At 44.0% G+C, this 24,327-nt stretch overlaps 1 protein-coding gene across 3 annotated transcripts; it reads left to right on the plus strand.

Annotated features, from left to right (window-relative positions):
• The first annotated feature begins 1,478 nt into the window (after positions 1 to 1,478).
• On the plus strand, positions 1,479 to 24,129 carry PRDM1 (PR/SET domain 1). 3 transcript variants are annotated; one of them, XM_006189426.3, is made up of 7 exons: positions 1,609 to 2,161; positions 3,813 to 4,052; positions 10,442 to 10,561; positions 13,963 to 14,215; positions 19,091 to 20,199; positions 20,684 to 20,812; positions 21,114 to 24,129. In XM_006189426.3, the coding sequence occupies exons 1-7, from the start codon at positions 2,120 to 2,122 to the stop codon at positions 21,684 to 21,686; spliced, it is 2,466 nt and encodes an 821-aa protein (XP_006189488.1). In that variant the 5' UTR covers positions 1,609 to 2,119; the 3' UTR covers positions 21,687 to 24,129. The 3 variants fall into 3 exon arrangements, with proteins under 3 accessions (XP_032340503.1, XP_006189488.1, XP_014418740.1); XM_014563254.2 differs by lacking the exon at positions 1,609 to 2,161 and adding an exon at positions 3,303 to 3,523; XM_032484612.1 differs by lacking the exon at positions 20,684 to 20,812 and having other exon boundaries at positions 1,479 to 2,161.
• Positions 24,130 to 24,327: the final 198 nt, after the last annotated feature.

The raw sequence follows: 24,327 nt of genomic DNA on the forward strand, positions 1-24,327 counted from the left end.
TCTACCGCAGTTGACTCACCAGCACTTGCGGGGTGTATGTGGCCTAAGAACAGAGTTTGATTCTAAAAGGGAAGTGAAATACTCTTTTAACATCTGCAGGCGAGACTGTTGGAACAGTCTGGCCTTCAGCATGACTACGTTGTTTTTTTGTCCATTGTGGCGCTGAGTCAGCATCAGTTAATAAACCCTCTCGAGAAGGCTGAATTTCTCTTGTTTAATTATCATCTTGGAGCTTTCTGAGAACTCTTGAAAGAATTGTTCATTCAGTTTTATACCCCTAGCACCTCTGCCGACTAAAAGTCTTGTTTCCTCTTGGCACCAGCGTCCCCTCTGGCAGAACATGCAACAGCAGGTCACCAGGCAGTGAGCGGGGGAGTGTGTGCTACTTATGTCCCCTAGTGGGAATTTAATTGTTCTGTCCTACAGAGATTGTGGAAGGAGTTTAGACACAAATACCATTTCCTGGGAAATCATCTTTTGCCTCCCACCTGCCCACCCCTAACCAAAAAAAAAAAAATCTAGAAGAATTTCCTTAAAGAGAGAAGAAATTTGAAAGAGAAACAGACATTTTTTTGATGGAGTTGGGCTTTTGTTTTGCTTTGTTTTGTTTCTTCCTGTAAACAAATACTCACATGTCCACTTCATTGTATGACTAAGTTGGTATCATTAGGTTGGGACTGGGTGTGTGTACATGGTGGTGTGTGTGTTGGGAAGTGGGTGTGTATGCACACATGTATTTAAAATGTTAGAAAAGACACTGCAGCCTAAAGGCTGAAGGAGAGACGATGTTTAAAAACCATCACCTATGTGAGGGAAGCAGGAAAAGTGGGAGACTTGTGTTCCAGTGACCTCAAGGGTCCTTGAAATCGGGTGCCTGCTCTAAATGGACCCTTTGCATCATTGTTTCTCTGAATTAGAGGATTCCTTGCTGAAGGCACAAGACCATTGAAGGAAGTAAAGCATCTGGTTTGTTTTGTAATGAGAAGCAGGAATGCGAGGTCCACGCTCTTAATAATAAACAAACAGGACATTGTATGCCATCATCACAGGATGTCCTTCCTTCCACAGAGGGCTGACTGGGGCTGGAGGAAAAGCCAGACGGGGCTCCCGACGAAGAGCCCCACTAATTACTGCCTCCGTCTGCCTTCCACTTGCAATGATCAGTTCCACATTCCCTCTAACTAGGAAACTATTCATGCTCCACAATGCTCACACACTCCTCGGAAGTCTGCCTGTGGTTTTTCAGGAGGAGAGAAAAGGCGAAGAAATTTTAATCTGTATGATTATAACTTTTTCCTATTTCCCTGAAGAGTTGAAAGAGGGAAGTCAGTTCGAACAAATTTGGATGTGCTTTAGTTAGCAGGAGAAACGGCAGGTTACAAGTTTGGGGGGAGAAAACGCATATTTCACAGGCAGGAGCTGGAGGACGAGCCAGCTACCTCCTCTTCCATTAAAGGCAGAACTAATTGCTCTTTTCACGTGCTGTTTTCACGTAAGTGTCGTCTGTTCAGTCACTGTGGATCTGAGCCGAGGAACTACAACAATTTGGGGTAATTTTTAGGTTTCCCTGAATTGAAGGAATGTACGCCCCCTTATAAAGCCGCAGCAGGAAGGAGGGCGGTCTGGAGTATTTAGAATACAATACAGCCCGAGTAAACGCTGAGGTTCAGTGCCTTCAAAGGGAAGTAAGAAGATTCCAAGTAAGTGTTGAAATTCAGATACGGAGAGAGGAAGCTCTCGGCGGCACGACTCGCGAGCCGGGGGAAAGCCCTGGGCTGAGCTCGGCGCGGTTCGGCCCAGTCCAGGTGTGGCCGGCCACGCCCCCACGTCAGGCAGCTGGTAGGAGTGAATCAGACGAATGGGAAATCTACAGCAGCAGGGAGGGGGAAAGGGCCGAGCCGCCGGCCGCGTTAACATAGACTGAAAGTGCTGCGGTGACACTCGGCCCTCCAGTGTTGCGGAGAGGCAGAGCAGCGCGGCACCTGTCCGCGCCGGGAGCTGGGACGCGGGCGCCAGCGGCCGGAGCAGAGCGGGCGCCGCCGCGGTGCGCGCCGGCCTCAACCCCGAGGGGACGCGGAGGACACGCGGACTGCGTAGGGATGAGCGACACTTGTCTCCGATGTTGGATATTTGCTTGGAAAAACGTGTGGGTACGACCTTGGTAAGGAACTTGGTCTTGTTTTTAATTCTGAAATTGATCTGAAAACTTTTTTCTTTTTTTCCCCTTTTTTTCTTTCTTTTTTTCTTTGTGTGTGTGTGTGTGTGTGTGTGTACTAACGTAGCAGCAGTAGAAACCAGAAGTGCTTCTGCTGTAGGGCACTTAGTACTGTCAAACATTTGTAAGACTTTTTCCTTATGAATCATTAACCGTTTCAGTTCTAGGCATAATTGTCAGTTCATTGAAATTTCAATAGTGCCTCCCGCCCACCCCCGTCAAAGTGACTATTCCGGGTTGGCTTAATTTTAAAATTTTATTTTATTTTAACATTTAGTTGGCAACATGACTGTACCGGTTGCAACTACATAGAAATAGGCACGGTTGTTTAAATCGTCACTGAGGGGAAAGACAACTTCAAATCCGACTTTTTTTTTTTTTAAGAGCGTCATATTCAGGGAAGAAATAGAAGAATATAAAAGCCACCTTGAAAGACTTGGACAGTGTTGTGTTTACATTTTAACTAGGACACGTTCTTACATGGAAATGATACCTACGTTCCTACTTTTCCCCCAACACATCTGTATTGGGAAAACACTGCAGACGTTTACTTTTCTTTTCTTTTTCTTTGGAAAGCACTTTTCCTGCGTGTGAGCGGGGATTTGCGGGAATACCCTTATCAGTGTGTAAGTGGAAGCAGAGCTTGTCTTCTGAGTCTCCTATATTGTTACAGCTTTAGTTACAGTAAACTGTAGCCCATCAGCCACTTCTGGGAATTCGTACACTTTCAGATTTAAATGGAAAGTGCTATTTGTAGCTGAGGGCTCCTAAAGGAATTCTCTCCAGGGAATCCCATTGAACAGTTTTATGTTTTGTTTTTGCTTTTTCAATTTAGCTTGAAATGCCCACCAGTCAAAAGAAACCGCCAGGAGTTGTGTCCCCTCACCCCTTCACCCATCTTTCCTCCTCTTTTCCTATGGTCCAGACGATTTCTGAAAAGCGGCAGCTCAGTGATGCTGGCAGGATGCAACCCTTTTCAGTCTTCCCTGCGAGAGGATGAAAGAGATCGCGCTGCAGCCCGGGGAGGGGGGGGGGCGAGTTGTTTTGAAAGTTGTTTTGCCTTGGGAGCTGGTGGGAAAGTTCAGTCTTCCCCATTTGGAAAAGGCAGGCTGGGTTCCGCTCCTGCACCACACGCGCTTTCCATTTTTAGCTTCATTCAGAGGCAGACAGAGCTCCTTCCTCTTCCTCTCCTTGTTTGTGACACTTTTCTGAGGCAGCTTTTCCACAGCGCTGAGGGTCTGGCGGCCATGACCCCAGGCGTCCTGGGACAGAGGACTGAGAGCCCGCAGCATTTTCCTGCTGGGAGAGGTAAAGCCAGGGATTGTTTGGAGGTGGCTCTTTTCTTTCTCTTTCTTTTTTTTTTTTTTTAACTTTTTTCCCCCAATGAAATTACCACACTTTTTTTTTTAAACTAAGGGTAGGATTTTTAAAACCTTGCTTTTCCAAGGCATTTGTCTTTATACAGCTTTTTGGCTCTTACTCAACTGTACCAGGCGCTCTGCATCTGCTTGCAGAGTCTTCAGACGACGGTATTAGTCATAGCCTCTCGAGGAGCCACAGGACAATGGGGATTAAAGGCCTTTCCCTTCTCTTCCAGGCTGCCCCCAAGTGTAGCTCCAGTGCTGTGAAGTTTCCAGGGTTGGCAGAGGGGACCATGAAAATGGACATGGAGGACACGGATATGACTCTTTGGACAGAGGCTGAGTTTGAGGAGAAGTGTACATACATTGTCAACGACCACCCCTGGGATTCTGGTGCCGATGGAGGGACTTCGGTTCAGGCAGAGGCATCCTTACCAAGGAATCTGCTTTTCAAATATGCCACCAACAGCAAAGAGGTAAGCCTCTGGTTTCTTGCCGAAGAAGATTGGCACCTGGCTCCAAATCTCCCTGCTTGCCCTTGAGGTCTCGTATATCTGTGAGGATCTGTAAGTATCAGTAAATAATTTATCACTTAATTCACTTCTTTCATTGCTCTCTCTTGCCCTAAGTCCGTCCCTTCTCATTTCCTCCTGCTCTCAACTGTTCCTTACTAATTAGTAAACAGTTCAATCTTTTGGCAAGCTGACCTGTCTTGGAAAAGCTGAATGGCAACATGGGGTGAGCAAAATTGTCAGCAGCTTCCAGAAAGTTTCTGGCCACTTGGGACTCACTGGCTCAACAGCTTTTGAGGGAGAAAACTTTTTCTTTGGAAAAATGTGTTTCATGTGTCTTTTGTCTCCTCTTGGTCACGAGATGGCTTTATTCTTTTTTTAACGAGCCAGCTTTATTAGCTGGGTTTCTAAAATTATTCTCAAAACTTTGACGTGTTTATGAACTGAAGTGATGGTATAAACGGAGAAGAAGTTCATGTAAAAGTGTCCTCTGTTCGGATGACTTCAGAGCTAACCACTGTTTATCTGGGGCAGCTCCTTTGCTCTGGCTGGGCTGGCAGGCCGATTCCTTTTTGGCCTCTGAAGTGGGTACACTCTTTGTTGTTTCAAAGGGGCTGAAAACCCAAACTTGGAATGAGCAAAGGATTGGTGTTTACCTTTTTATATAATGATGATAGCTAGGCGTGATGTTGAGCTGTGAAATAACTTTCAGAACCACCTCCTGTTTTGAGAATGCAGCTGCTGCAGTTGCTCTGATTGGTCTAATGCCAGGCTGAGTTGAAGGAATCGACCCCTCCAGAGACTTCCCACCACCACCATTCCCACAGGTCACTGTTCAGTTCTGTCACTGCCTTCAGAAAGTAGTGACAAGGGGATCATTTGCTGTAGGAATCCAGTATTCGGAACTGGGGCTATTCATTACAGACATGTCAGATCACTTTCCTTCTTCCCTAAGGGACAGCATTTGAAGGAGTCAGAGTCTGTTTGGGAAATACTTTGTCTCTTTCCTGTTTGTGTGTCTGAGTTCAGTGTTTTGGGGGAGGGGGTGACATAGCTGTCGAAAATTAATAGAGCGACTCTGCTTTGCGTTTCATTAAAGCTCAACCTTTTTGTTTCTTTTTTTTTCCTGCTGGGAGAGAGGAGGCTGATTTCATAAAAAACAATATTTAAATTGTATATGAATGTTACCAAAAATGTCACCCCAGAAGTCGGCCTTGATTATACTCCTCTCTAGAAAATCTCAGTCTGTGGCCTATGGAATGTGTTTGGGTGTTGAAGGTTTGGCTGTGGCTTTCAAGTTGTACTTTTTTCCCCATATCAAATTTGACCAACTATTGGTCTGTTCCCAGCTTTTTTTTTTTTTTTTTTTTTTTTTTGAGCTGTGTTGCCCTGTCCAGTCCCCAGGACTGAAATAAAGACCTCGATTCTGTGGTCATCTTTACCTTTTTAGTTCTGTCCTGTTCTTACCCTCAGTTCAGCTCTTAGCCGAAGTTTCTCAGTTTTCATCATTCTACTTCAAACCGTAGCTAAGTGAAATACTGCCCTTCGATCACTAGTCCAAGGTTCAGGCAGATAGTCACTTAAGGTGTCTAGTGAGAGCCAGAGCCAGGACTTGGAGCAGAGTTCCTCTGACTTCCCTAACCAGCGCTTCTTGATTATGCTACACTGGCCCCTCTTGGTGTCACTGTGGTTTTATTTATCCTCTTCACATATTTCAGACCGATCCCTTATTAAGACTGCTTGGCGTTTTTTCTGTGAGTGTGTACCTCTCTATTTCAGTATGTTCAGCCCCCAAAAAGCACACAGTGCCTGTGTTCCTAAGGAGGGTCCTTTAAAACAAACGTAATAAGACACCAGGGCTCTCTCATTCTATTTTCCTGTATTTATTTAACTGAGACACTTGATCCTCAGCCCCTAATCATAAAAGCAACCAGGAAACCAACTTAACGTGTAACACTGGCTTCAGCTCACTCTGGAGTGTGTACCGGTTTTTCTATTTCTCCCTCCTTCCTTTTTGCACTTGGGGAAAGGACAGCTCCCTCCAGGTGGTGAAAGAGAACCATGGAATTGAGCCACTGAGGGTATGAGAGCTGCAAACCAGTTCTAGGACAGAAAAGCCTTCAGGATGGATGAAATGTTTATATTGTCATTATTCGGTTAGTTCTTTCAGTCCCAGGAGCTGAGCTGTGGAAAGAGGGAAAAAGCCTTTGTACGTGTAGTTTTTATCTGACTGATTTATCTTCCCCTTCTTTAAATGTTTTCATTTAAGTAGCAGAAGATGTTACATTATGTACTGTTCTGCTGACATCCTGGGGATTTTTTTTTTTTAGCAAGACCCTTTTTCACTATGAATTTGTGCTATGTGTCAGCACCTTTTTTTTTTTTTTTTGGTTTAAAAACAAAACATACAAACCGTATTTCTGATCTCGACCCTCATTTTTAGGTTTGCTTTAGAATCATTCTGTACCTTTAATGAGGCTGTTCTTACTTCCTATTTCCAGAACTCAAACCAAATATAGACAGACTATTCAAAAAACTTTTAAAGCATTTTTAACTGCTGGGTTATTCATCTAGGGGGATTTTCCCCTTGTCCTCTTGAAATAATCTTCTGTGAACACTTGAATACAGAAAGATCAATTTAAACATTTTAGTTCGAGAGGCAGTGGCCTGCACTGAGCTTGCTTGCGTCGAAGAGGCGCTGTGGCTCTGAGTCTGACCTCCAAGAGTCTGTGGTGATAAACATCAGGCCAATGTTGGAGACGCAGTGTCCATTTTGATTTAAGTCCATTATTAACTCAAGCCATCTGTAAAAAGTATCTCATCATAACATGCAATTCCCCCTTCTTACTGCCTTTTATTGTGGAGACAGTGGTACTGAGGCATTGCCACGTTTCCTTTAATATAAAGATAATTAAGAAGGAAGCCTTCCAGAAACATCTTTATCCACTCCACCCCCTTTTTTCAAAAATGGGGTGAAGTACAGGTTGAAGTCTTGGTCCACTGCAGAGCCCCAGTCATCTCAATGCAAATATCCTTGACTCAAAATAGAATTTTAATCGAATGAGTCATTTTTAAGAGGGAGGTAGGTGAGGGTTCAGGGAGGGGAAGAGATAGCTAGTAATTAAAATGATTTTAATATAATTTGGGGTGAGGATGCTCATACCATAGTTAGGCCTGAATGATGTTTCTGCTTAAAACCCACTGCTATGCATGTGTACTTGTATATTCCCTGAAGGGAAAATTTGCTTTAACAAAAAAAAGGGTTTATTCTCTTTGCTATAGACTTTCATTCAGCATCCCCACTCAACCCATACTAAGTTGTGACGGCTTCATTTGGTAAAATGGAAAACAAGCCCTGTTTTTTGTCTGCAAGCCCTGGACATCAGGGTGTGTTCTGTAACTGAAGCCACTGACAGACAGATCTGCCCAAGTGGTGAAAGGTTTGGCCTTGTGCAGAACACACACCGTAGCAGAGCTTCGGGGCGAGGAAGTGTCGCGGCCAGTGTCTTCTCGCTGGTAGGTTTATGGATGGCACAGCAGCCTGGTCCCAGCAGTAATTCTTTAGGACCCTGGTCAGTTCCAGTGAAGTTTCCTTCCTAAGCTAGGTGAACACATTCTTAATTAGTCTTTTTAGCTCTGTGAAATTCAAGGCACACACTAGGTTCCCCTGTATCATGTGCTTGCTCCAAGGATAGAATGTTGTTGGCTAAGACTGACACCTGGCTCTTTCCAGGGCCAGAGGGAGAAGTACGACTTGGTCTCCCACTTCCCATTAAAAAACTACCCTAGTTCCAGTTACCTGGCTGAGCACTGGAATCTTAAGAGTTGCAGCTCTCATGTCCTCTTTGGATAATGTCTTAGATGGGAATTTGAGATGAAGGTGCTGATTGTGTGTTAGAGTGCTGGACTGGGAATGGATAGTGATGGTTTATAAGCCACATGGTTCCTTCCAACCTTGAGATTCTATGATTTTGTGTCTCTATCCACATGTGTGAGTTTATATATACGCAAAGCTCTCTGCATAACAGAACTTAAAATATTAGTGTTCTGTCTCACTTGTAAGATAAGCTAATACTGAGGCTCTTTTTATTTGTCTCAGGCTCGAGGACTTTCCTAGACCTCCCTTTCGTAACAGACCCTCCTCTTTTTAATTGTTCTCCTGTCTTGCTTGCCGAGTTGCATTTGTAAGGTTGTAGATGGCAAGAGCTGCTTTCGGTACTGCCTTAGCGCTTCCCCAATGACTTGCCTATGGCTGTGCTCAAAGATGTTGGAGTGGCTTATATCTTCTGCAAATTCCCTTGTAGGAACAAGATTCTGGTTGATGTCTTTTGGACCATGAGAGAATGTTGTGTTTTCTTAGTGTTAAGGTTGGTAGCTGAATACCACGAGGCCCATTGGTTAAAAGAAAGGCAACTGAGAAGAAAAACCCTGACCTCAATGTAACGCCGCTCGCTGGTAATCAGGCTCTCTCTCCCAAGACACTGTCTGCAAGAGACTATAATTTAAAACAAAGTTGATGAACCAGTTGAGTACCTTGCTTAAAATTACTGCTTTAATGTGGATATGTTGAAAATATCAACTGCTCATTATTGGTTCACCAGCAAATGACATTATTTGTTTTTCCTGTTTGTCATTTTAACATTATAGAATAATCACTCAGAGGTGAATGCCAAATGATTTGTGTGTCACAGAAGCCAATTCCATGAATTTTTCAAATTAATTAGGTTCAATAATGTGTCATAAACAATGAGCCTCTGGGTAATAAGTCTACTTAAAGCTTTAGTAAGTATTTTTATCTCAAGACTGTTCCGAAGTCCTCCTGTCCCCCATAGTTGAAGGGCCGACAATACCAATAAGGACAAACTGTTATTGAAAGGGCAGATAGATGTAAATGAAGGCAGAGGAGGAGGATGAAATGAACATCTGCTCTTTTCAGCTCTCTGCCAGAAATTCATAAAGAACCAAAAATAACACTCTAGCTCACCAACCTTGTTTCAACTTGTGTTAGATAGAGGAAATTTTCTTTTTTTCTGTTTTTCCAGTCTGGGTATGCTCCATTGGCTTGTATATTGAATATTAATTCTTTTAAATCATTGGCTGATAAGTCATGTACAGGAGAAAGACTGATCTGTCACAAGCATGCAGGTGTGTTAATTCCATGTCCATTTAGACAGAGGTTTCAACTCTTGGTGAGATTTACTGAGGTCTCAGTGTCTATCATATCCACAGTCTTTGCTTTCCACAGTGAACATTTTTTGATTCGTGTATTTGGGCCTATCATTTCAGTTATATAAGAGCCACCAGGGATAATAAAAACTGGAAATAAATATGTTTTACCTCCCCTCTTGGTCCATTTCAGTAAGGTGTTCAGTGATTTGTAGGTGGTTTGGGGTAAAAAGAAAATAAAAATGGGAAAGTGAGTGAATAAAAACCAAAACAAAATGAACTGTAAAATGTTGTAAAAAGACTGTTACAGAGGAGTTCTTTTGAATGGTGATGAATTGCTTCCTGATTGCTGCTGGTGATTTTTTTTTCCCCACCTCCCCCCCCAGAAAGAAATTTACGATCAAGGAGGAACTGGTATAGTTAACGGGTTTCTTTAGCAAGGCCCTACGAAGTCAAAATGTGTGATACATCCAGTTTGAGAAGGTCATTTCCTCAGATCTTAGAACCCACAGCTCTCCTCGGCATAAATTCCATTTCAGAGGAAGACTTTTGACCACTTCTGAGCAGAAGATGCTAGAGAAGAACCAAGTCGCTTAAAGGAACTTTCTTCTGTTAAGGAGAACCTACAAGTTATGAAGAAGAAGAAGGAAAAAAAAACCTCATCTGAAATGAAAAAAATATAATGTGTTTTGTTTATGGTTCCTCAGGCCTTTGTGGAACAACCAAAGAACATTATTTTGGTTTCTGAGGTTAAAACTATTTTATTCCCCTTAAACACACTGTGTTTATGGTTTGAGGGAGAAGAAGAAATAGGAAACTAGGAGCAGGCTGAAATGGTCTAACCTTGCTGCAGGATCCGAATCTCATTCATACAAAATAGAATGGTTACCTTCTCTGTTCTTCTAGCATAAAAAGTATTAATAAAAATAAAGGACTCTGTGTCCCCAGAAAATTAGACTGTTTCATATTTGGTTGCATATTGACTTATGATCTAGGAGTTTAACAGATGATCTTCCCCCAAAGTAAAGCTCTTTGTTGATTACGTAGGCACCATCAATGACCGCGCTCCTTAGTATAACTTTGCCACTGTTGGTTGTATTACCATTTGACCATTCAATTCACTGAAATGAAAAGATCGATTAATACTTTACAGCTGCACTCATTGTTTCATGTTTTACCCTCTTTAGGTTATTGGGGTGGTGAGTAAAGAATACATACCAAAGGGAACACGTTTTGGACCTCTAATAGGTGAAATCTACACCAATGATACAGTTCCCAAGAACGCCAACAGGCAATATTTTTGGCGGGTAAGTACGGAAATTTTTCCAGACTCGTTAAGTATTAGGGGGAAAAAATGAAACTAAAATTGCTGGGTCACTTCCTTTTTCGACCTGTCCTTGGGCTCGCCACAAGTATTTAGGGTCCCCATGGACATGGAATTCTAAGCAAGGGTGATGAAACTGGTTAAATGTTTGGCCTGGGAAACAAAGCCTGGAGGTGGTCAGGGATGAAGCTCTGGTCTACACGTGAATCTTAATTTTTGCAATTCATTAGAGCTTTGTGATGAAAGGAAACAGTTTGCCGCTTGCTTCAAGGGTAAGTTCATTTGCATCTCTGTGCAAGGAAGTAGTAATGAGTCACCAAGCCTTAGATTTCACCCCTTCTTGATTTCTTGCTGAGTTAACTTTAATTGAATGGAAGAGTAATCATAAATGAATTACCTTGAAAATAAATGCCATTAGGAAGGATAGGTGGAAGAAGGTGCTCAGGGAATGGAGATGGACCACAAGACTAGTCCTGTTTAAATATATCTGTACCATAAAACTACTGGATCTGACAGTACAGAGATTACTCCCATCGCATAAGGAAAATACTTACAATTATTCAAGATGATGAACTTTCCCATAGCATCCAATCAGAGTCTGGCCAATACAATTTCCTTTGGAATATATCACGGTCAGAAAGGACCTCACAGGTGAACTAATTAGAAGGAATCCTTGAGTAAAAGACCCTGGATCAGGATGAACAAAGGAAAAATTGGACTGCTTTCCATTTCCCATAGATTTTTCTGGGATACTTGGTTTCCTCAATTAGAAAATAGAGATGTGTTACTAAATTTAAAAGCAATTTTTTATACATACTTACATAAAATGTACATGCTTACTGGGAAACCATTGTTTCAATTCTTTTAGAAAACAGCTGCATGGCAACAACAAAAATTGTATTAAGCTTACTTTGGCCGGTATTTACCTAGAGTGCTTACATCTTTTGGACAAGTATCTTTATAAAAGACTTATATTTGGAGATTACTCAGACATTGTTCCTAAGAAACAAGCTTTTTTTTTAAAATCCAAGAAGTTCTGTGCTTTTAGAAATTTATTTTACTATTTCTCCAAAAAAGAGAGCACTGAGAATTGTTCAATAAGAATTGTGTACTCCCAATTTTTATTTAATAATTACTCATGCTTAAAATATATTTAGTACATCGACTAGTAATGGGCAAACTGTAAGTGAGTGCATTTTTGCTTTTAGTGCCAATAAAATCTTCTCAGAAGTGACCCAGAGAAGTGTGTACTTCTTGGAGTCGAAGGACTGAATTAAGACAATCCAGCATAAGTCTCGTTCAGCCATGATCCTTTTGACAAAAGACAAGAAATACTTAAGAACCTCCTCTCTCTGTCCCAGTTCCCTGGTTCATTGAAGATTCACTATAAGTAACTGAAATGCTTTCCTTGGGAGGATTTATTTGAATCCGTCTTTCACATGCAAAGGATATTGTAGGAGCTCACTTTCCACATGTTGTTAAACGCATCCTGATTTTGCTGGCAGGAATGGGAACATCTGTTGTGAGGAAAGAAAAAGTTTCATGCAAATTACACAGTCAAAGAAGAGAAGGGATGTTCAAGTTGAGAAACCAGTGACATTTCTTGTAACTGTGCTATGAGTCAGCACGTTTTTAATCTTCTTGATAATATATGGAAATGCACTGAGGGTGACAGGGAGCAGTGTTCATCTGACGTATCACTATTTTATTTTCTTGTGGGGGTGTGTGTATGTGTGTGTGTGTATGTGTGTGTGACTTCATGGCATCGACATTTCTGTTTTTAAATGAGGATACAGTAAATCATAGTCTGTGGAAGGCTGACTGGAATCTACACACTCGTAGCTTTAGAAAGCAGTTTCCGCCCAGCGAAGACTGCAAGAGCGCTGGAACCCCATGTTCCTGGAAGTTTGCACATCACAGTAAACAAACTTGAAAACCCCTCTTGATAGCAGAATTCACCCAGCCTTGTTCCATTTTCTCTTAACAAAACACACCGCAAAAGCTCTCACAAGCTGCTTTGATGAAGCCACATGTATTTCCCCCTTCACAATTTACAGGAAGTTACTCTTAAAAGAAAGTGATTCTGGTGTTTACTGCCCGTGTTAAAGGGACAGAGTTCCTTTTTGTCTGTGATAACGTTTGAGCAAAATACAGAGACAATTCATAGCGTAACATAGTCGGTGACTAAGAACCAAGCAATAACCTGCTGTCCGGTCAGAGCAGAATTTCTGTAGGAACCATGCTGTCCTGCTTGGAGACCCCAAGTTGCAGATAATCAGGTACTCACTGTATGTGTGTAAGGACATTTCTTGAGTCTGAAGAAAAGGTGGGCACATCATAAAAAGAGGGAAAGAGAAACGTTCTGTGGAAGGCTAAGGAGTTTGTTTATAGTCCTTTCAGTGAGGATATGTATGTTTTAATTTTCCCTCTTCCTACCTCTGCCTTTTTACCTAGTGGCCTGGGGGCATCTGTTAACCAGAAGCAGCGTTACTACAGGGCAAACTTTGCATTCTTCGTACACATGCGTTGCCTTTAGAGAGCAACCTAGTTTCTTCCTGTTTTTCCAAAAACACAAACCCTGTGTCTCTGTGAGAGGTGCTGTAGCCAACCTCCTCACAGACAAGAGCGTTCTCTCTCCCCGCCTTTGGCTTGAAAGAAAAGGCGCAAGGCTGACCATGTTTATCAAGGGGAAAAGTGACTTCTCAGTAGACTGTCAGGTTCTGGCTGCTGTCCCGGCGTTCACTTTGTTATGGCAGGTAAAGTTCACCTTGGCCCCACCCAGCGTTTCCACAAAAAGGCAAGGTTCCAAGTATTCATATGAACAAGTGTTACTGCTGGACTTGGAGGCTTGGGGGTGGAGGATGTTTGCCTAGTTTAAGCCTTGGGCGGGGGTGTAGGAAACGGCGAGTACAGAGGCCATAGAAAAAGTCGAGAGACTCAGTTTGACGTACGCAGTCAGGCTGGTCTTCTACCCAGTGACTCAAGGCATTAAAAGTCAGCACAATCAGAAGTCGAAGTAGCAGCGTCGCCCGTGTGCCCTTCCCTGTGGTAGCAGAAGTAGGGCTCCGTGGCGGTTGCATCCGCCCAAGACAGCTCCTTAGACGAAAACTTTGTGTTTCATTCTTCTGTTATTTTCCCCCCAAACATGAAAAGACACTAAAACTGAAATGGAAAAGGTAACTGACAAAGTATGCCTTACCTGTTTCCGCCCTTACTTCTGCTGATTCAAGACAACTCCAGCTAAACTGATTTCCTTTTCTAACGAGGCCGTAGGGGACCAGCCATCACCCAGGGTACTGGCTGGGTTTGCTCTCAGAGGTGCCAGGGGAAGCCTTCTGTTGCTTGGGGGCTCTCTTTTCTACATCTGTCTTCTCTCTTGGACAGATCTATTGCGGAGGGGAGCTTCACCACTTCATCGACGGCTTTAATGAGGAGAAGAGTAACTGGCTACGTTATGTGAATCCAGCGCACTCGGCCCGGGAGCAGAACCTGGCTGCCTGTCAGAACGGCATGAACATCTATTTCTACACCATCAAGCCCATCCCTGCCAACCAGGAGCTGCTTGTGTGGTATTGCCGGGACTTTGCCGAAAGACTTCACCACCCTTATCCCGGAGAGCTGACAATGATGAATCTCAGTAAGTGGATTACAGAACCAAAAAAAATAAAAATGCCAGTAATGTCAGTTCTGCCCCTATACGCTAATAACATGTTGTTTAATTATATGGCTTCATCTGTTGGGCCAAGTAGGTGGCTTAAACTAGGGACTGGCAAGAGGAAAACAATTTTTTTTTAGTCTTTATTTCCTATAATGAGATGTGATCATTAAAAAAAAAAATACTAAGCTACTTTGAGTGTTCAGTTCAGAAAAGTTACAGGGAGAAATATACATCCAGTGCTAATCTATCAAAAAAAGGGGGCAGGTAGAATTCTATCATAGTAGGGATTGGTCCTGACGTACTGGGGATGCAAACATAGCTCCTTGTTTGTGGTCATTTGTCAGTGCCTAAAATGTGCATTGAAATATTGCAGAGAGGCACATTTGGTTATCAAGTTATGATCTGATGTGAAACATAAAAGGTGTTTCTAGAAAAACTTGGAGCTATAATTTTTCAAATCTTACTCGAGATAGATAACTAAAGATTTTATATCTTAGCTTCCTTCCATATGGTAAAAACCTAATTATCTGATCTCCTGATCAGTATTACAGTAACCACCTATCACTGTAATCTCAACAAATTCTCAGTTCCTTAGGTTTATAAGCTTTTACTTTTTTATTTGGTTAAAGTTGCTGTCATGACCTCTCTGCAGAGGGCTACTTCATTTTCGTCATTCTCAAGTGATCTCTATGAATGATTGAAGATTTACCATAAAATTCCAACCTGTTGTAACTATGGTTGTGTATTCTCAGATTGCTAAGTGTTAAAGCAGCTTTTAAAACTAGCTCCTTTTGGCTTAAAAGCTTCGGCATCTAAATGCCGTAAGTTTTGTAACCTTTTGTTTTGATCTCATTTCCAACTCCAAGAGAAGTTGCAAGAATAGTACAAAGAATTTACAGGGACCCTTTGCCCAGATTCATCGATCGTGGTTGATATGCTGTCCCTTTTGCTTTATCTGGAGGCTCAGTTGTGTTAGTTTACATTTCTGCCTTTGAGACATTTGGAATGAATGTTAATATTCACATACATTAGAATTTAACTTAAACTTTAGGACCAATTAGCAAACTAATTACTTATCCTAGTTGGGTATAATCCAACTCTATTTGGGGCACAACTCACACTGTCTGGTTTACTTGCTCTCCCTGTGATCTCAAGACTATTTGTAGTTTTCTGGAAAGTTGGGGCTATAAAGGCTTAAGGACCTCCACCATAAGGTTACCTTTAAATCTGTGTTTGTGGTACACACACACACACACACACACACACACACACACAGGGCACCCTTGAGCTTCAGGAAGAAGTCTTGGGATGTTTAGAAACAAATTGGCCTCCAACATGAGCCTGGTGGGTATAATCAGGTCCTGACTGACGGTGGTGATTCTTTTCCCTTCATCTTTTCCGCACTCCCAAGAGTCTCCATCAAATCACTAGTGCCAACATCCCGGGAGCCTGACAGCTGTTTCACCCTCTGTAGGTGCCAGGCACAGTGCTCAGGGCCTGGTGGTAAAAGACAACTTCTTTTCAAGCACAATGACTCACAGGAAGATGTGCTGCTTCCTCCTGACTTTCTCAGCACAGCCAGTCACTGCCTCTTGAGGGTCTCCTTACATTCCTTGAGTTTAATCATTCACTGATTCCGAGAAAGATTTTGACTTTGGGTGGGGGGGTGGGGGGGTGGGATCAGTAACTCCATTTGATTTGACCCACCCTGGTGACTTTGCACCAGCCACAAAGACGTTTTTCACATACGTCCCTCACCTCCTGCCAATCAAAGAAAGGATTTAAAGGCTGTGCATTTTCCTGCTCCAGTTAAAGGCTCTGCACAGTATTTTAAGATTCAAATTCTTATTCTTTGTGTTCAGAAGCAACTTTCATGCATACTCTGAAATGATATCTTTGTTCCCTCCAATATCCCTTCCTGTGGATGCAGAATTTTTTCTAAAATGGTGATTAACCATTTTCAGTTACCCGTTCATTGTCCAGTTTTCACAGTAAAGAATGAGGATTAACAATAACCAGTCACACTAAGCCAAGACTCCTGCTCCGATTGTGAAACCAGCTGTCTTAGGTGTGGTAACTGATGATTGAGACGTTGATCAGGAAAATTTCCACTATTTCATCAGGCCTCATAGGTAGATTGTGTCTTCAAATGAGTTGTGTTGGGATCCATGCTTTAAGCACAAGAGAGACCTGTGTCATAATCTCGGTGAGGACTTTGAAAGGACAGCAGTGGTTCAATTGGTAGAGTTTTGAGGAGAAGAGATTCAAAGAAAATGGAGGTAAAGAAAAATAAGTCGCCAGAAATCACAAACAGGCATTTTTTAAAAATCAAAGAAAAGGAGTAGGGACTATTAGGTTTAACTCCTAACCCCTCCCAAGTTTTTCGGTCTTTTTTTTTTTTCTATCTATCTAACTAACCCATCTAGAAAATAGTTGACCAAATTGTAGACTTTTAAATGTTAATCTGCTTTCTCAGTTTCAGTTGAAAACAGACTTTGTTTTGCCTACTGCAGAACTTCTAGGTTCTTTCTTGTAGTCTTGGGGGTTCTTATTATAGATCGAAAATGTGAGTCGGCATAATTAAGCCATTCAGAGCCTTCAGAAGCAGTTCACTCTTGAAATGACTCCGTCCGCCTACAGCCATTTAAGATTTAAGAACAAAAACAGATCTTGATTTTCTTTTTCATGTTAACTCAAGCTGCTGCTGAGTGGGAGAGTCCGAAATGACACCGGCTCAACTGATTACTCAGCTGCTGAAGGATAAGTTTTTTTTAATGTACCTTCATAGAGACTCCATGTTCGCCACCTTGGAACCTCTGAGGGGGCCTGATTTTGCCCTCCGGATATTGTTTTGTCATAAGACATAAATGTATTTTTATGAAGGCATCTGAGTCATCAAACATTTACTGTGGATTTATTATATGCTAGGCACCCTGCAGTCAGTACTTTGCATAGAAAATTATAAATTCCGACTTTCTTGTTTGTTGGCCCCATCGTTAGCTTTGTTTCAGGTCAGTAATCGAATTATTGAGGTGCTTTGTAAGAGGGACGGTGCTGTGGGCTTACTTAAACTTCTTGCTAATGGCTCTAACTTACTGAATTTTCAAACCAAGACAGTGTTGAAGCCACTGAAAAAAATTGAGATTCAGATGTCATTTGCCACATAAAAATGGCAGAAAGTTGTGACGGTGAAGTTTCTGTATTTTCATCTTATTAGGGCGACATCTTTTATTTTTAATGTGGGCTGATGCAGATGCCTCCAAGTCATTCTTTTTCACCTCAGAATTCCTTCCTGTGGCTGTGAGATGCCTTGCCTGTCAGCTTTCCAATTTAGTTGTCTCTCTCCCCTTACCATTTCAGCTTTAAAAAACAAAAGTGACAATTTGAACTTCCTGCCTGCTGAGCCTCACTGAAAGACTGATATTGGCCTGATAAGGGGATATTTATTTGGCTTAGTGGCTTCAGAAATCCCTCTCCCTCAACAAGCTTTCCATCACTGCCCCATCAGCGTCTTCCCTGATAGCGTCTAGGCTGTGTTTACTCTGGGGCTGTGGGCTCACCCGGGAGGAACTGATAACAAGCAGCAGAGATAACATTCTCTGAGGGGCTCTCAAACTGGAATCGAATCCCTCAAGCTTGTCAGCCTAGAGAATGGATTTGAAGAGTTCGGAATCTGGAGTTCCACAGAGTTCATTTCTAGAGCTATCAGATAGCAAGCCTGGAGTTCTTGGTTCAGTCAAACGGGGACTTTTTTTTTTTAAGACAATGTATGATACTTTTACAGAGGCTTCAGCCTGATCCCCCCACGCCGTCCTCTTCTAACACCGAGGCCGAGAGCTCTCCTGCCTCTGGACACCGAGGCCTTTAACCTGTGCCTACGCCTCGGGCAGGTGTTCAGGCTGGAGTGATTGACCTCCAACAGCCAGAGCTCCAGCGTAGCAGCATATATTTTACTTTTGGTTTCCAAGGAAGCCTGGGCAGGGAGTTTTGGGTTTTCCCGAAGGCATCATTTGCTCTGTGTGTTTGGAGGGGCAGGGCTGGTGATGGCCTGGAGAGCCCGGAACTGTCCTCTTATTGCTGCTGCTCTTAAACGGTGTATTTACCAAGTAATAATATGCCGTCTTTGGGAATAAATGCTTTCATCTTCATTGCCTGTTTTCTTTGGTGCTCTAAGTAATTGAACTGGCTCAGGAAGTGCCTGTTGTGGTTTGGCAGAGATCACGATGTCACGCCTTGTGATTCCAGGGGACAGCATTACTGGGAGCCTGGTTAGACCAGAGAGAGCCTTGGTGACATTCTGGTGGTGTCAGCAAATTGAGGGGAGGGGGTGGCATCACCATGCTGATCTGTCTGTTTGGCAGAGGCAGTTTGAACCGACTTTTATCAAATTCGTATTAAACAAGAATCGAGGCGAAAATTGATGACTGCTTGTTACTTGAAATGAGTTAATCTTTCACATCTAGTTCCAGGGTGTGTTGATTTCCTTTAGGTGAACTGTGAACGTTGAAAATGACTTTTATTAACCCAAAACACCCCCCACCCAATCTTTTTCCACCCCGTTTTCATGGAGGCGCTCCTTTACTAAGTCGAACAGAACTTTTCTAGCATGAGGTTTTCACCAGTGGAAACAAAATAATCTAAACGGTGCTCTTGGTTTGATCGATGCGGCCAGTGACCCGGTTTTGTTGAGGAGGAACGGCAGCGGCCTGAGCCTCTAGAATGAGTGGGTGTTGAGATGCCAGGTGTCCCTCTTGGGGCAGCTGGGGCTCAGGTTTGCTCAAGGAGAGAGCAACTTGGGCAAGGTCGCTTCGATTTTCTGTCTCCCTCTGAGTAATCGCCCTTTCTTTCTTTCAGCGCAAACCCAGAGCCATCCAAAGCAGCAGAGCACTGAGAAACATGATCTTTGCCCAAAGAATGGCCCAAAGAGAGAGTACAGTGTGAAAGAAATCCTCAAGTTGGACTCCCACCCCTACAAAGGAAAGGACTTACACCGTTCCAACATTTCACTCCTCACTTCAGAAAAGGACACGGAGGACTACAGAAAAAACAGGAGCCCCGAAATGCCCTTCTACCCTCGGGTGGTGTACCCGATCCGGGCCCCTCTCCCGGAAGACTTTTTGAAAGCTTCCCTGGCCTACGGGATGGAGAGGCCGACTTACATCACTCAGTCCCCCATCCCGTCCTCCACGACGCCCAGCCCCTCGGCGCGCAGCAGCCCGGATCGGAGCCTCCAGAGCGCCAGCCCTCACAGCAGCCCTGGGAACACGGTGTCGCCCCTGGCTCCCGGCTCCCAGGAGCACCGGGACTCCTACGCCTACTTGAACGCTCCCTACGGCCCCGAAGGGCTAGGCTCCTACCCGGGATACGCGCCGCCCTCGCACCTCCAGCCAGCCTTCGTCCCCTCCTACAACGCGCACTACCCCAAGTTCCTCCTGCCCCCCTACGGCATGCACTGCAACAGCCTGGGCGCCGTGGGCAACATCAACGGCGGCATCAACAACTTCGGCCTCTTCCCGAGGCTCTATCCCGTGTACAGCAGCCTCCTGGGCGGAGGCGGCCTGCCTCCCCCGCTGCTGGCGCCGGCCTCCCTCCCCAGCTCGCTGCCCTCAGAAGGGGCGCGCCGGCTGCTGCCGGAGCATCCCCGGGAGGTGCTGGTGCCGGCGCCGCACAGTGCCTTCTCCCTCCCCGGGGCGGCTGCCAGCCTGAAGGACAAGGCCTGCAGTCCCACCAGCGGATCCCCGACGGCCGGCACTGCCGCCTCGGCCGAGCACGTGGTGCAGCCCAAAGCTACCTCAGCTGCCATGGCCACGCCCGGTGGCGACGAGGCCGTGAATCTCATCAAGAACAAAAGGAGCATGACCGGCTACAAGACGCTCCCCTACCCCCTGAAGAAGCAGAACGGCAAGATTAAGTATGAATGCAACGTTTGCGCCAAGACTTTCGGCCAGCTCTCAAATCTGAAGGTAGGCACCGCCCCCCTCCCCGAGCGGGCCGTCTGATTGTCGCCAGAGTCTGTCGGGGGATGGGGGGCGGACCACCGCGTTGGTATCGACTTGGCTTCCCACAGGTTGCAAATTGCGATTTCCCCAGTCCCCCAGCCTGAGATCTGGGCTGGCCATGGTCCTGTGCGGGTTTGACTTTGCTTTTGCCGCTCCGGCTGTATGGCTTTGGATAAATTACTTCTCCTCTCCTGAGTGTCCTGAGTAATAAAAAGGTGGGGTTGGGGTTGGAAGATCAGGTTCAAGGCCCTGCTTAGCCTGGGACTTTTGTTCCTTTAGCTCAAACACAACAGGATGTTCTGAAAACACTGGGGTCTGATTTATTCTGTTTAAGACTTTGGATGCTTTTCCTAAGAGGTTTGCATCATTAGTGCCTGGGTCCTTGAGCAGGAATGTTGGGTTTTGCAGCTGAGTAAGGGCAGAGTTAACTTGTGTGGCTTCTCCCCAGGTCCACCTCAGAGTGCACAGTGGAGAACGGCCTTTCAAATGCCAGACTTGCAACAAGGGCTTCACCCAGCTCGCCCACCTGCAGAAACACTACCTGGTACACACGGGAGAAAAGCCACACGAATGCCAGGTGGGCAGTATGTTCTGGGTAGAGCTTTTGACCTTTGTAGACAGTGTCTCAGGCATCGCCCTCCCATGTCCCACAGCCTGTAGTTTAAACCAGCCCAGGAATTCTGCCTGCCTTGGGCAGCCCGCTTCCAGTGGGTGGAAATTGGAAGGGGAAGTAAACACCACCCATGCGCCAGGGCCACGGGGAGTTTTCTTGCCTCCCTGGTTGCTGGGCGTGGGTTGTCAGCCTGCCCCTCCCATTGGCAGCCCTTAACCTTCTGGCCTCCCCGCCTCCCCTCTCCGCCCTCTTCCCCGCACTGCAGGTTTGCCACAAGCGATTCAGCAGCACCAGCAATCTCAAGACCCACTTGCGACTCCACTCGGGAGAGAAACCTTACCAGTGCAAGGTATGTCCTGCCAAGTTCACCCAGTTTGTGCACCTGAAACTCCACAAGCGCCTCCACACCCGGGAGCGGCCCCACAAATGTGCCCAGTGCCACAAGAGCTACATCCATCTCTGCAGCCTCAAGGTCCACCTGAAGGGGCACTGTCCCATGGCCCCGGCCACTGGGCTGCCCCTGGATGACCTGACCCGAATCAACGAAGAGATCGAGAAGTTCGACATCAGCGACAATGCAGACCGGCTGGAGGACATGGAGGACACCGTCGATGTGGCCTCCGTGGTGGAGAAGGAAATTCTGGCTGTGGTCAGAAAAGAGAAGGAAGAAACTGGCCTGAAAATGTCTTTGCAAAGAAACCTGGGGAACGGACTGCTCTCAGGGTGTAGCCTTTATGAGTCCACTGACCCGTCCCTCCTGAAGTTGCCTCCCAGCAACCCACTACCTCTGGGACCTGTGAAGGTCAAACAAGAAACAGTCGAACCAGTGGATCCTTAAGATTTTCAGAAAACAAAAGGTGTTTGGTTTTGTGTCTTAACTTATGACTGGGCGAGTCAGGGTGCCTGTAGCAAATGCTTGTATATAATTCCAGTTCCACAAAGCTCTCCTGATGGCAGGTGGGTCCCCTCACCTCTCTGGAATTAAAGAAGGAACTCCAAAGTTACCGAAATCTCAGGGCATAAATCAGGCAAAGACAATATATATACACATTATATATACTTAATTACACCCTCATCTATATATTTGAACCTGTGTATTTTGAGCATTTGTGTGAATATGTTTGCCTAGCCTTCCCGTTGCTAAGACTATTGCCGTAATTATTTTTTCAGTGATAATCCTTCATAATTTATTATACAATTTATCATTCAAAAAGCAATAATTAAAAAAAGAGTTTACAATGACTGGAAGAATTCCTTGTAATTTGAGCTAAATGTTGTATTTTTGTCTGGTGGCCATTCTTTGTAGATAATTTCTGCACATCTGTGTTAAGGACCTACGATTTAGTCCACAAATTCATGGCTTCAGTCAACCTCCCTCTATAAGAATGGTTGGCAAATGAGGTTTTGGTATTGCCGGAGTTAGGCAGTTGATGTGTTAATTCATAGGATTGTGTCATTTGAACAGCATTGTATAACTTGGGGGTATGTGTGCAGAATTACTCAGTAATAACTTCAGTAGCAGAAATAAGAAAGGGAATCTTGTGTATTTCTGTAGATCGTTCAGATTTTTCCCCCTAGCCACAGATTAATGAGAAAGGTGAGAAGAAGGTTTTGCCCATCTGTCTCCCTCCAGAAAAATAGGGTCACCCCACCCCCACAGTCATGTGACCATTCAGAGTGGCCACGAGCCTTTTGCATCTAATGTCTTATCTGAAAATGTGAAGAAGACAGTATGCCAAGTTTAGAACCACTGCAAAATGTTCCCAAAGCACAGGTGGTTTTGTATGTGTGAGGTCTGGGGGCAGGAGTCTGGGTGTTTTTGTTGTTGGTCTTTTTTTGTTGTTATGTCAAAATTGCACAAACCTGGTGCTCTAGCAGGAAGGATTTGAGTTAGATAGGCTCAGGCCACACTTTAAAAACCAAAAAAGAAAAGAAAAGAAAAAAAAACAACCAGAAAACGGGTATTCTCGTTATCTTAGGGTCAAAGCGGGTAATGAACATTCCTATCTCCAACACATCAATGGTATTTTTTTTCTGTGCAACTCAGATTTTCCTCAGTGTTCGTGTTTTTACAGTTTATGGTTAATTTAATTGCAGAAGAAAGGGCATTGCAAAGTTGTTCAACAACAATTACCTCATTGAGTGTGTCCAGTAGAGCAGGAAGTGATGGCTTCTCTCATGATTCGCAACTCTAGACGAGAAAGCAGAGTCAGAAAGACAGAATGTGTCCCATTGTGTCTTCTCCTCTGCTAAGCCCAAAGATGACACGTTGGCATTCAAGGTGTAGCGAAGAATGGTGTATATTTATAAATCTATTTATACCATTATACCATGTGTATATATAATATATTTATAACCACTTAAATTGTGAGCCAAACCATGTAAAAGATCCTACTTTTCCTAATGAAAAAAAAAAAAAAAAAACACCCTTTCTGAGACTTTGCTTAACTAGCACTCAACCTCACAATCAAATTGGTGAGCTTGGGCCCCCCCTCCTCCACTATTGGAAGAGACCCTAAAACCTTGGTGCAGAGATGGGGAGCACGTAACAACCAGGGAGAAAGAGAGATACCATTTTTTACTATGAAGGGCAATCTGAGATGCCTGTATTTTTGTTTTGCCTCATTGTCATGATGTGGTTACGTCCAAGTCCCGGAAATAAAAATCCCAGCACCACTGCAGCTTTTCTCTCTCGTCCTCTTCCTCCTTACTAAATAACTGGTGTATTGCCCATCAGTGAGGTTTATATATTCAGCATTTTGTTCCGTGGTAACTAATATCAACCTGCAGAAGAGAACAACAAATTTAGGATAAGCCAGGGAAACCCAAAAGCCTTACTGGTCTGTTCCTTTAATGAAACTGACAGTTCTTTATGTACCAGTGTTTGACAGACAGTCCTTAATTGTAGGTAAACCAAAGCATCACAGTCCAACATTGATACCAAATACTTTCTATTCCCAACAGCTCATTTGTTCTCTTTTTCCTTTTTGTGCTTCCTCATATGTGGGAATTTTTACTGAGACCTTCACAGTGGCTTGAGACTTTCTGATTCTCTTTACCATCTGACTTTCCCTCTGAGGCCTCTTACATGTGAATGTTGAGCCCACAATCAACAGTGGTTTTATTTTTTTTTTTCTTCTACTCAAAGTTAAAACTGACCAAAGTTATTGGCTTTTTACTTTGCTAAAACAACAAACTATCTTATGTTTACGAACTGGTTTACATTGTTATTTATGTGCAAATTGTCAAAATGTAAATTAAATATAAATATTCATGCTTTACCAATGCCTGTCTAGTGTCTTGAGTGAAGGGTGAGTGAGCAACATCTTAACCTTAATACTGTAAGTGTGGCCCCAGAACAGATTCGGAACACACTTGCCTGTCTCCTGTCCAAGTCCCTACCCCACCCTCCACTCCCTACAGCCATGATTCCCTAATTTCCCTACCTCCTTTGGTGATGACACTTGGGAGTGATTGGA

This window comes from Camelus ferus, chromosome 8 (assembly GCF_009834535.1).
Source record: "Camelus ferus isolate YT-003-E chromosome 8, BCGSAC_Cfer_1.0, whole genome shotgun sequence".
Classification (NCBI taxonomy): domain Eukaryota; kingdom Metazoa; phylum Chordata; class Mammalia; order Artiodactyla; family Camelidae; genus Camelus; species Camelus ferus.

Coding starts and splice junctions, on each gene's coding strand:
- PRDM1 (XM_006189426.3), top strand. CDS start 2,120: ATGTTGGATATTTGCTTGGAAAAACGTGTGGGTACGACCTTG. Junction 2,162..3,812: donor AACGTGTGGGTACGACCTTG/GTAAGGAACTTG, acceptor CTTCTCTTCCAG/GCTGCCCCCAAGTGTAGCTC. Junction 10,562..13,962: donor ACAGGCAATATTTTTGGCGG/GTAAGTACGGAA, acceptor TCTCTTGGACAG/ATCTATTGCGGAGGGGAGCT.